This window comes from Miniopterus natalensis, chromosome 3, assembly GCF_054644295.1.
Source record: "Miniopterus natalensis isolate mMinNat1 chromosome 3, mMinNat1.hap1, whole genome shotgun sequence".
NCBI lineage: Eukaryota > Metazoa > Chordata > Mammalia > Chiroptera > Miniopteridae > Miniopterus > Miniopterus natalensis.
This window is the reverse complement of record NC_142083.1, coordinates 41,809,935-41,822,953: the sequence shown is the minus strand read 5'-3', so window position 1 is coordinate 41,822,953 and position 13,019 is coordinate 41,809,935. Positions and strand designations below refer to the sequence as shown.

Genomic DNA, 13,019 nt, shown 5'->3' with positions numbered 1-13,019 from the left:
ATTTTTAACTAGTTCTACAAAGTGGCATAAGAAACCATTTTAGAAGTCTGTCCCTATTGAATTAGTGGGCTAACAAAGTAATGATTTTAAATTTTCCGTTATAGGACTATTTCTGTTTTTTGCACCTTTTTCCCTTCTACTCCCTTTCTCATGAATTTAACCTATTCTCATACTATAATGGTTAATAATAACTCACTGAATCCTTTGGCTTTTTGCTTCGGTCAGACTTTAGCTTTTTTGGCCTTAGCTATCAGAAGGTACAGCTCTTAAATACAATTAATAGTACTATAACTGAGATATGCACTGCTTATAATAGCAGTACAGGAGGAATACTCACGTCTGCTTGCAAGAATTAGAAAAGCCGGAAAAGAGAATGTGAATCTGAGTTGAGCTGAAAGTTGGGAGAGGGAAAGGTATTTTGGTGGAGGAATAGTTAGTATGAAGTCTTGAAAGGGATGATCATGCATTTAAGTAAGGAATGAGAGGTAGCTTGGACCAGCTGAATTGTAGGTAGAGTACGACCTTTAAAAGTACTTTTGCATGTACCAACTCTTTGTATCTATACTAAAACCTGCAAAATACATAACAGATATTTCTCTTTTTAAACAAAGAATCGAAGGAACAAAACTATTTGCTCAGGTTCAAATTTAGAATTAGAATTGAAGTTTCCTGAATTGTAACTAGTGCTTGCCTCTGCAACAGATATTATTTCTTAAACACAGAACAGAATTTAGTGGCCCACTGTTAGTAAGAAATTAATAGCAGTTCCCTTTTGAGAATCGTGAGTGGCTAATTCCGGACAGTAGATATAAATGGAACTCAGGAAAGTTGTACCTTCTAAGTCTAGTTTATATCAGGGCATCCCTGGATCACTGGCAGCTGCTGATAGCATGAAGAGGTGGTTGCCACAGGATACTCAGGAAATGAGTTGGAGTGCAAGGGTCAAAGGTAGGATAACAAAGTGCTTGCTGTCTTATCTAGGACAGGTCTCTACCACATTCTTGTGACAGCTGATGCTGCTCAGACTGCCAGAGCTGTATAAACCTGCCCATAATCAGCCTAAGGCATCTGGAAATAAGAACTCTTAATACCACAGTCACATGAGAGGCAAAATAATGTAGGAGTTAAAAAGTTCAAGCCCAGCTCTGCACTAACTATGTGACCCATGGGCAAATTATTTAGCCTTCCTAAGCCTCAGTTCCCTCACCTATAAAATGGGAATAATAACAGGATTAAATGCTGAATATGTGATGCTTAGTAGAAGATGCTTGCATTTAGCCCATGCTTACTAAATGTAAGCTCTTTTGATACTTTAAAATATAAATTTCTTATTAACTCAGGAGTGTTGTGAGAATTTTATGATATTGGGGCAAAATTTAATGCCTGCATTTAACCTGTATTAAGTAATGCTAAGGACTTAGGCAAGTTCACATATGTGGAAGTTCAAGGTGATGAGCAGGTACATGCGCTTTTCATGTGAAACCCTCCTTAGTTTTAGGAACGGGTAGTTTTCTTTGTTCATTGATAATATAATTTTGGGCCAAAGAGAAATAACCTTTAGTTATTAAGACTTGAATTTATAATAACATGGCATGCTCCTCAGGAAAGAATGTTTCCCCCAAAGGTTTTTCTTCTTCTAATTTTTATTTCCAGATAGTCCTGAATCTGGCCAGTGGCATAAAGGTTATAGAATTATGTTTGCACCCCGTCTTCTGAGCACATCTGGCGTGTTTATCTCCCTTGCAGACGCGCTGACAACCTCTCCGCTGCTGTGTTCCCTAGAGACACAGCCGGCCAGGTCATTCCTCTCGCGTCCTCACGGTAGAAGGAAAACTGTTTTTGGACGAGGACTCTCATCTTGGGAATCCTGAGTTTCCCTTTGGTTTATGTGGGGAAAATTTTAATAATAAATGAAAAACAAAGATTTCAATACTTTGCAAGTTTGCTTCTCTTTTTCATTTATAAAATACAGATTTTTCACTTGTTTCTGCTTGATACAGAGACTGAATCTAAAGCATTATTCATGATGGATTCACCACATTTCAAGGATAATATTTTGGTTTCAAGCTTAATAGATGTAGGGATTAGAGGAACTGAAAAGTGTTTTAGCCACCAGCATCTCAGGTTGTAGAGAAAAGAATTCAGTGCCTGTTGATGGTAGCTTTGTAACATAGTTTAAAATCAGGACGTGTGATGCCTCCAGCCCTGTTTTTCTTTCTCAATATCGTTTTGACTATTTGGGGTTTTTGTGATTCCACACACATTTCAGAGTTGTTGGGGTTTTTTTTGTTTTGTTTTGTTTTTGTTTTTTATGAAAAATGCCATTAGAATGTTGGTAGGGATTGCATTGAGCCTGTAGATTGCTTAGGGTAGTATGAACATTTCAACAACATTAGTTCCTCTAATCCATGTCATGGTACATCTTTCCATTTGTGTGTCGTTTTCGATTTGTCTCATCAGTGTCCCACAGTTTTAGTATTTAGCCCTTCACCTCTGCGGTTAAGCTTATCCCTACATGTTTTATTCTTCTTGATGCAATTCTGTTTCTTAATTTCTCTTTCTGATAATTCATTGTTAGTATATAGAAACGAAACGGATTTTTGTATATTGATTTTTGTATTTTGCAGCTTTACTGGATTCTTATGAGCTCTAACAATTGTTATGAGCTCTAACAAGTTTTTGGTGGAGTCTTTAGTAATTTGAACCTTTTTTTTCTTAGTCCATCCAGCTAAAGGTTTTGTCAAGTTTGTTGATCTTTTCAAAGAACCAACTTTTGTTTTCAATAATTTTTTTCTATTGTTTTTCTGTTCTCTATTTCATTTATCTCTGCTCTAATCTTTATTATTTCCTTCTGCTAGCTTTGGGTTTAATTTGTTCTTTTCTAGTTCCTTAAGTTTTAAAGTTACATTGTTGATTTAAGATCATCCTGTTTTTCAATGTAAATATTTACAGCTTTAAATTTCCCTCAGCACTGCTTTTGCTGCATCCCATAAGTTTTGGTATAGTGTTGATGATATTATTAATAATATGCTTACTATGAGTCACATAGTTATATAACTTAGTTTTCTAAACAACCTCATTTTATAGAGGAGGAAATTGTGTTTTCAATCTGTTTAAGCAACTTGAGCCAGTAATTAGTAGGGCTGGCATATCACCAGTAGTACTTTTAGACAAGATATTTGCTGTCCTGACTTTTGAGTCCCTTGCTTAAGCTCATAGTTAATTTTATAGAAGGAGGGTGACCAGAGTGCATAGTATATTATTTTTCCTAATCAGTTTCATCTTGCTTTTTCTCAGTATTCTTGAATAGAAGGGAAAACAGCATGGAGATTTTAATTTTCAAAATTGCTAACCTATTTTGGTAATTGCAAGGCAAAACGAGGAACTTTTAAGAAAACATATGTATTTGACCAATGTGATGCAATGGTTTGGGTGTTGTCCTATGAGCTGGACAACAAAATTATCTTGAAAAAAATTAATGAACTACTTTATTCTTTAATGATTAAATCAGGATTTTTTTTTCCTGTTATAATTTTTTATGGGAGAGTTGTGAAAATTATTATAATTATTTCAGTCATGTATATGTCATGTAAACAGACAAGAGTGACAGTTTTAAATTTAAAAAAGTTATTTTATCCTTTTGGAAAAACCATATTAGCATTTCTGAAGGGTGATAGGTTATACCCTGTTATTACATGAAGAGTCTTGCCTGAACTTAAGTCTTCCAAAGAAATGTTTGTCCTGAAGAAAACACATTTTATATAAAAAATAATACATGCCTTCTGGTTTTAGAATTGTTTTCTCTCATTTGGCGTGATTTTCTTAATGTTACCGTAATCACTTTTTCAGTGTATTTTGGGATCTCTACTGTGCAGCTCCAGAAAGACGGGAAACATGTGAGCATTCAAGTGAAGCAAAAGCCTTCCATGATTATGTAAGTTAACAAGTAATCTCACTGATACTCTGTCCGTTTTCTTTTTGACCACTGCTCTTGAAAATGCATTGGACCATCTGTTCTTTTCCTTTGGTGTATAAGAAATTGTGCTTTTTTTTCCTTGAAAAATAAGCTCATAACTTTAACAGTAAATTACAAGTGGGTGTTTGAGTCTTGTTGAAAAAGCTTAGGGTAAGAGAGTAGTCCTCACTCCAAGCTACTAAGGATATTTCTTATCTTTAAGCATGACTGATTTGTGAAATTTTAGATTTATAAGAATTAAGTAGTAATTATGTATTTCACGAAGAGCGTTGTCATAAGAATTATGTTAATGATATTGCACATAAGATTTAAAAAATATATATATAGAAATATTCTCATTTTGCTAATTTTGGTTACATATCATAGGAGCTTGAAGTTCCTTAAGAGCATGAAAATAAGAATAATTGCAGTCATGAGGCTAAATATCCCCTTTACTGAATTCAGTCCCACAAGTAAAATTTATTGTGAATTAAAGGAAATACAAGATAAGAGAGCAAAAGAGTGTACAAAAATGAAAATGTGATTTTTAAAACAATTCTTAAAGAAGGGCAGTGGACTGTCCTTGGCTAGGTGATATATATGAAGACATTTTTTAGAAGAACCAAAAATGTGATTTTATAGAATTGATGGTATCAGGGAGAAGAATTGTAAAAAAAAAAAAAAGAAAAAAAAGGGGGGGGTGAGGAAACAAGGAAGATTTTCTTTAGGGAAGGATGGCATTAGGAGTGAGGAGATGGTATTGGGAAGGGGCTGGGAAAACACCGTGTTTGCAGAACTGGCCATAAAAGAAGGACAGATGGAGACGGGCTGAGGAAATCCAGTTTCCTAGGTTTGGAGGAGGTGCAGTTGGGGCTGCAGCCTGAGGAAGCATCTGGTCGTAGGTACCTGCAGCTTAGCCAAGGGGATACTTGTTTGATAGAAGGGAGGCCGCAGTCTGTATAAACAGCCTTGAAAACCAGAACCAGGGTTCAAAAGGGAAAACGACCGTGTTCTTCCAAAGGACGTACTTCAGCCTTAGGCTGAAGAGTAGCTATAGCCTGGAGAATTGGAACGCCAAAAGTAGCACAAGGCAAAGGGTGCAGACCTAAGGGAAGTGAATGTCTTTCGCATCTGGCAGGGACTCTGCAATACTTGAAATGTTTACTGAACTGATTTAAGTGAGACTGCTCGTGATTACCTGATCAGATCTGGATTGTACTCATAAAGCTTGCTATGTACTAAACCCCAGCTGTATGGGACAAGATGAGTGAAGCATGCTACTGCATATAAAGAAAAAGCAGGTAATACTCATAAAGCTTGCTATGTACTAAACCCCAGCTGTATGGGACAAGATGAGTGAAGCATGCTACTGCATATAAAGAAAAAGCAGGTAAGCAGGGCCCAGGACACAGGATCTGTCTGAACAGACTCGTTTCCCTCTCTCACCCTTGGCCGATGGCAGAGAGTAAAGCAGAGAGCTAACCAAGAGTATATGGAACGTTGTGAGAGCAGGATACTCGGTCTCACCTTTCTCGTACACCAGGAAAGACATGCCTAGATTTGGCCTGCCATTTGTGGAAAAAGTTTTTAAAATACCCACCAATTTTGATAGCTAGATGGCAGGTTTTTTGGTTGTTTTTTAGTTGCAGACTGGGTTTTTTAAAGTAGAAGGAAGAAATCAAACAGCATACACACGATTCCCTGACCACCAGTGTTCTGCTCTAAAGGACATGTAATATTTGTGGATCTACGTTTTAGGAAATTAACTATACCAGTACTCTTTCAAAATTCCATTGTCTGGAAAGATGCACCCTACTGTTCACCATGAAATCTTATAGGGAATACAGAATTAATTCGGCATCTCTTTCTTAGAGGCTTAGATAATCATCACCATTGTTGTCATTGCCATTATCATCACCATCACCATAATCATTTTGCATTCATAAGGCACTTTCAACACTTCAGAGTATTCACACTTACTAGCTTTAGAAACCCACTTCAGTACTTCAGTGTTTTTGAAATGAACACTGACCAGAAGTAGAAGTGAAATTAGAGTAGATTTTAGAGAGCAACCTCTTATGTAATTTGGCCCTAAGAAAATGTAGTTTTAAAAAAGGTCAGTATTTTGTTCTCTAATTTATTAGGAACACTAACACATGTTTTATCTGAGGTTTCATAATTCCATCTTAAACATTAGTTTTAAGAGATTTAATTTATTCTTAGATAGCATTTTATTATACCTTTAAGCTAATTTATTTTCAGTTGTAATACATTTTTTTTTTTTTAAATATATCTTTATTGATTTCAGAGAGAGGGAGGGAGAGGGAGAGAGAGATAGAAGCATCAATGATGAAAGAGTCACTGATCGGCCGCCTCCTGCACCCCCCCCGGACTGGGGATCAAGCCTGCAACCTGGGCATGTGCCCTGACTGGGAATCGAACCACGATTTTCCGAATCCTAGGTCGATGCTTAACTGCTGAACCGCACCAGCCGGGCTCATCTTCAAAATTTTTTTTAAATGGAGGTTGGTGAAAAGATAGAGTTTGACTTGCATAATTTTTTATTACAACTGGATTTTTAGAAATGTGTTTGTCTTCCATAGCGTACTTTTATGGTAATTTTCATGAGTTGGATTTTCTGAATTCTTAATAGGCAATTTTGAAAATTATCAACATAACTCATGTTTAATGTGTAGACATAGAAGTGTAAAGATTCAGGGAAGAAAACAGGAAATAGGAACACAATAAGATTTTGGTGAACTTCTATCATGTTATATTCCTGTATTAGGGTCCATTGGGAACTATTTCTGTGATGGTAATTAATATGTATACCGACTGAATTTCAAGGTAGTTCTTTTTTTAAAAATTTATCTTTATTGTTGAAAGTATTGCAGATGTCCTCCTTTCTCCCCCCCATTGATCCCCTCCACCCCGCATACCCCCCACCCCTGGGCATTCCCCATACTCAAAGTAGCTCTTGATAAAGCCTACTGAAAAATATTTTTTTCATTGGCTGCATCTTTAAAGTAAAAAAAGTAACTCATTAGCATGTATAAATTCTGATATGTTTAAAAAGTAGCCTTGTTATTTTATAGTCTCTGCTTATCTGTAAGAGCATATGGATAATGAAAGATAAACTACTTTTTTGAAGAAATAGTGGAGGCATAATGAGGTAAATAATGAATAATCTTTTTAATAAAAAATAGGCTCAAATGTTAAAGGGATCATCTTTGGGTATTGGGATTATACGTGATTTTTGTCTATATATACAGTGTTTCTGTGTTTCCCAAATATTTATAGTTAATATTAATTTTATATTCAGGAAAGTTATTTTAAAGCCGATTAAGTTTTACCTTTCATTGAAAACCATTCTCTCTCCTGAAATTAGAAAATAAAATACTTAGTACAGTAAAATTTAAATTTGTGTTGGTCCTATGATTTTGTACCACTGAGGTATATGAGTAGGCAGTTAGCATTTCTTGGGCTTCTGTTTTGTCTACACACATATAAAAGAGACACCTATGAACTGAGTGGATATAATTTTGAGCCATGCTATAGTTTTAATAACCCTTTTTTTTGGTAATAATGATCCCAGAAACGTTTTTGGCTTTTGATTTTTATTTTATTTTTGTTTGTTTTCTGAGCATTCCTTCTTGAGAATGGATTTTTGTCACTTTTTTATTTTACTTGTTAAATGATGTGTAGTGCTAATATCCTTTCTCTTGAAAAATCAACCTGTCAGTACTTATTATGAGGAAAAGAGAAAACATTGAAGATGAGTAAAACTTTGATCTTCTTGCATTTATATTTTAAAATGTTAACTGAAATAGTAATTAGCAACTGTATGCAGTGCTAAATGTAAAATAATAATGCATGTAGAAATCAACAGTTAACAGCGGGTAAGGATGCCCTTTTGGATGACAAACCTATAAAATAGGAAAGGGAATGATCACTGTACAAATCAGGATAATGGTTGCCTGCGGGAGGGGGAAGAGGCTGTGACAGGGATGGGGCTCATGGAAAGAGGGCTTCTGAGAGGGTTGGTGGACTTCTGTTTTTCCTTACGGCCATGGTGGTTCCTTTATAATAACCAAGTGTTTGTTTTATAAAGTTTCATCATGCCATAAATTTATTTTGTGTGGTTTTCTAGATTTGTTTTTTTTTTTTAATTTTAAAATAATGAGATTTTAAAACGCAGTGAAGATGATTAACTTTAGGAAAAGAATATGCCCACTAGTTTCTAATGTGTTTCCAGGCATCGTTGTGGTTAGTCCTGGAAAACTGATGGCAGAAAATCTAGGGGTGATCTCCAAACAAATCTGTGTTTGTTTCTTCTCTGTTATCACAGATACTGTAAAGTATGTCTACCGGCTGATTTTCCAGAGGGGAATAAAATCAGAAATGTTGGCAGAAGATTTAATAATTAGGAATTTACCCTATAAGAGACTATAGAGACTTTACTATAGAACAATTATTTTGCCATATAGCTGGGAGATATCTAGCTTGGTCCTATTACTTTTATCCTGAGTGTAAATGAAGTTCATCTAGGCTGTAAAATTATTATTATCTACTACAATATTATCATTAAAAAGTAAACCATCATTTCAAGTGATTAAAAATAATACCTATTAATTTGTAAAGCTTATTGGACTAGCTTTTATTTTCTACCCATTAGTGTATTTTATTTCACTCTGAAGTCACAGGCATTGCTTTTATGAGGAGTTAATTCATGCTTACTAGATTTTTTTTCTCCTACAGCTTAACAGAGTTGTTTTATTTAACAATTTACTTTTGATTTCATTCATTTCAAAAATATTTAGGAAAAGTATCAATATACACTACTAAATTTTTAATGAAAAACCTATCCTGTGATTATAATTTCAGTTCTCTGGTATGATGGGAAGATTCTCTAATAGCCCTAAAGCAAAGATAGAGCCAAAATATATTATTGCTATAGTGTAATGGTAATGAAATCACATTATTACATTGAGCTCTTTGAGAGCAGAGAATCATATTTGCTCTTCTCTGGGTTCTGTCAAATAATAGATAGTCAATAAATATTAACAGAATGCAGTAGTAGGGAAAATGGACATGTTTCAGATCTTTTAAATATTCAGGTAAAGTTATAGGCTTGAATCATAATTGTTGATAACATGTGGCTGATTTTTGTATTCTTGCCAAAGAGAGTGTTTATAACATTTAGAAAGGATCATGTTATAGGTTTGTAGTGATGGGATACCTTTTAAAAATGATGTATAAACAGGTGATAATATGTAAATAAAATAATAGGAGAAGAATGCTTTTATTCACACCTTAAGAAGATTTTTTACAGATAATCATATATTATTTAGGAAAATACTTCATTAGAAACTACTGGAGAGTTAGGTGCATTCTTCGCTCTGATCCTGTAACATCCCTTGTGCCCCTCTTTAATGTCCCTGTGTATTAGATGTTTGTAATGAGATGTTTCTCTAATAATTTGTGAGCTTCCTCAGGGAATAGGCTTTGTCTTATTTGCCTTTTTCGTTCCCGGTGCCCGGATGGTGCCTGATGTGAGATGTTCCAGTCATGTTTGGTGTTTTCATAAATGAATGATTAAATAAAATATTATCTAATAAGTATTTGTCATTTCTTATCTTAATATAACTAAATATGTAGTTAGGGAAAGGTCATTTAATGCCACTTTTATTCACTTTGTATTTCAAAACAAATTAAAATAAGACAGCAACTCATAAAGACATAAGTGAATCAAAGCAGGTAGCAGAGACTTTCTATCTCGGGAGGCGTGGCACTGGGGAATGTAGCCGTGAGAAACAGATACGGTTCCTATTCTCATGGGCTTACCACCTAGCAAAAGAGACCTTTCTCAAGACATGTGAAATATCAAATAGTAAAATACATGTAGGGAGATACAGTATAGTATTATATTTCTAGCTCAGTGAACATTTGTAGATATGGAGAGAGTAAGTGCACATAACTTTTCATGTGTATTTAGATTTTGACATATAGTGGTGGCATTAGTAAATGCTTAAATGAATGAATGGTGTCAAGTTGGGCCATGATTCTCCTAAACAGTCCATGTAAGCAGAGTTCTTAACAGGCAAGGAACAAATAACGTTATATTTGAAATTCATTAGGATGAAAACTGTTGTGGGCATACATTGTTTATCAGTCAGTAGACAGGCTGTTGTTCACATCCACAGGACATGAAATTCCTTTTTTTCTTTTACCTAATTCTTATCTGCCATATTATTACTACTCTTGCTTTCATTTCCGGAGGGACACAGTCACAGCTTAGTCTCCTTTGCCGTATAAATTTTACAAACTTCCCTGTATTCTTTCTAGCACAAGGTACGTTGTCTAGTTGTTTGTTTTGGGGCTGTGTTGTCTGAAGAAGTATCGTCACCGCTCGTTCTGTGGTGCACGTGTGTCTGTCCCCTGCATGCCATTGGTTGGCTAGGATTGCTTCTGGGTGGCACCTAAGTTCTCTTACTTTTTTCTGCGCTGATGTTGCACTGCCCATGATTATGTTGTCCATAACACCACGGTATTTAAAATAGCTGTTTCTGCTGTGTTTCCTATTTCTATTGCTCCCGAGATTTCCTGTAGGGCAGGACGTTTGATGGCCACATGTATAAAAGGAGACAATCAAAGAGTATAAAGCGTTGTGGAAGATTTCTGCTTTACTTAAAAATCTTCTTAGCATAATTTGCAGCATTGTGTTGACATTGTGAACTCATGAAATACAAATGAAGAAACTAATATGGGAAAGAGAGAAAGGAACGGATCAGGGATGACTACAACAGCTTGTTTCCTTGTGAAAAATATATCGTTTCAAAATATGTACTTTAAAAGAATGTCATCTTAAGCCCCTCTGCCCCCACTGATGTATTCATTTTTATTCAAATCAAATTTCTGGTGAATGTGAAAAGATGAATATGGAAAGACTTTTCTCGTACTTTTTTCTATGTTGATGTTGCACTGCCTATGACTATGTTGCCCATAACGTCATAGTATTTAAAAAACAACAGAAATATGATACTCTTTCAAAAATAGCATGCTTTTCTAACTTACCATTAGAGGTATGAAATTCATAAATTTAACAGTCATAAAAAATAAGTCATTCTGGAGATTTTTAAAAGGAAAAAGATCTAAATACCTTAGATTTGTAGTCATATTTCTATAGCCACTTTGTTTACTTTTTATATATTACACAACTTCATTTAAAATGATTGTATTTTATTGCTGGGGCGGGTGGAGGTGGAAGAGGGTATGGAAGGATAAATGATGATGGAAAAAATAGATAAATAAACAAATAAATAAATACATAAATGTAAGAGCCCTTATGGGAGAAAATTTCTGCAAATCATGTAGCTGATAAAGGACTTGTATTCAGAATATATAAAGAATTCTCACAACTCAACAATAAAAAGAGACGAGTAAAATGATTATATTTTGGACAGCTTAAAAAAGTGGAAGTCTCTGTCTTGTTTTCATTCCATTTCCCTTTGATTTGAAGTAAAGAAACGGAAAATATTGGCAAAACTTACGTTTCACTTTGAAACAATTTTTAATCCACAATTTTTAATTATTATGTTTTTTTGGTTTTGGTGAGTATTGGTACTGTGGTTAGGAGTTCATACCTCTTTTTAAAATAAATAAGTGCCTCACAATTTAAGTACTGTGTCTTGACAGAATATATATTAGGAGTTACTTATCCTACAAATAATTGATAGGGCTATATTGATGTGACACTCTTTTGTACTAATAAGAATGGGTTACCTGTTTTCAGACTTTGTGAAATGTCTATGCATTTGATTACATTTATTTTGAGTATTAAGTTGGTTTCTTTCACATTAGTTGGCCTGATATTTCCCCCCATCTTTTGGGTGTAAATCTACAAACAACTACTACTGTAATATAAGGAGTTATTCGCAACCAGCCGCAGCAGATAGATAGCATCAGTTCCCAAAGCTCAGCTGCTAGCTTCTGAGTCTTTGAACTGTCTCAAAGGAATGTCTCAGAATCTCTTGAAAAAGATGGTACAGATATTTTAAAGGTGGATTTAAGCCTTTTCTTATCAAAGCCAAGCTTAACTTTAAAATGTATGTGGTATATTATGTTAAAATATCTGGATTTTTAAAGAAGAAAAGGGTACAACTACTAACATGTTCTATGCAGGATATCACGAGGGGAGTGATTTTGGTAGACATAATTAGGATCATTCTTGTATTATTTCTTTATTCTTTTTCGAGAACCCATTTATGGGTTCATGTTGCTTTGATTGAGGGTGAAGATTTGAAAGATTTCTCTGTCTAGGGATTTATAATATGTTTAGAGAGATATGTGAGCTATATATCTTGTGTTAATGGCTCTAAAAGAGATAATAACTGCTATACTGTGTGAATTTAGACACTGCAAATATTTACTGTTCTTTGAATGGTGAGTAGGATTTGGATAAGAAGAGATATGTTGGGGAAGGTATATCAGAGAAACTGGCTGACGTTGGAACAGTGTAAGATGTATTAAAGGAATAGTAAGCAGAGCTCTTTCACCAGGTTAGAAAAATCAAACACAGGATCAATGCTTAGCTAATAGGTGGTAGAATTTAAAACTGTAAGGAAACCATGAAGTTACCCTTTGCATTGGTTTCATGCTGAGTTCCCTGGACGCCTAGGGGACAGTGGAAGGGTGGTGGATGGTGCTAGAAAAGAGAACACCCTACCAGAAAGGCTCTTCACCTCATGCTATTTTGGATAAAGCATCTCTGTTCCTACCCTTTCCAAATTCCTTCTATTTTCTCCTTTTAATTAAATGGAATTCTCACTCAGCTAGTCAGTCATGCCACAAATGAATCTTCTTTCCATCCCCTTTATTGCTTTTCCTCTTCATTTCCAAGTCGTCATCAAAATCAGTTAATTCCATTGCCTAAACATTTGGTACACACTTCTCCGCTCTGATCCCACTGCAGATGCCTTAGTTCAAGTCTCCATCAGGTTGCAACACCATTCCAGCAGCCCTTCCTGCATCTGTCCTCTACTCCCTCAGGGCTCAAGGGCTCTCT

General features: G+C 35.1%; 1 protein-coding gene across 4 annotated transcripts in view; it reads left to right on the top strand.

Annotated features, from left to right (window-relative positions):
* Nucleotides 1-13,019, top strand: part of SSBP2 (single stranded DNA binding protein 2) — a 239,473-nt gene that overhangs the window by 92,052 nt on the left and 134,402 nt on the right. For all 4 annotated transcript variants that reach the window (XM_016210348.2, XM_016210346.2, XM_016210347.2 and 1 more), the window contains exon 4: nucleotides 3,850-3,934. In XM_016210348.2, the coding sequence (XP_016065834.1) occupies nucleotides 3,850-3,934 (85 nt within the window). The remainder of the gene's footprint in view (nucleotides 1-3,849; nucleotides 3,935-13,019) is intronic.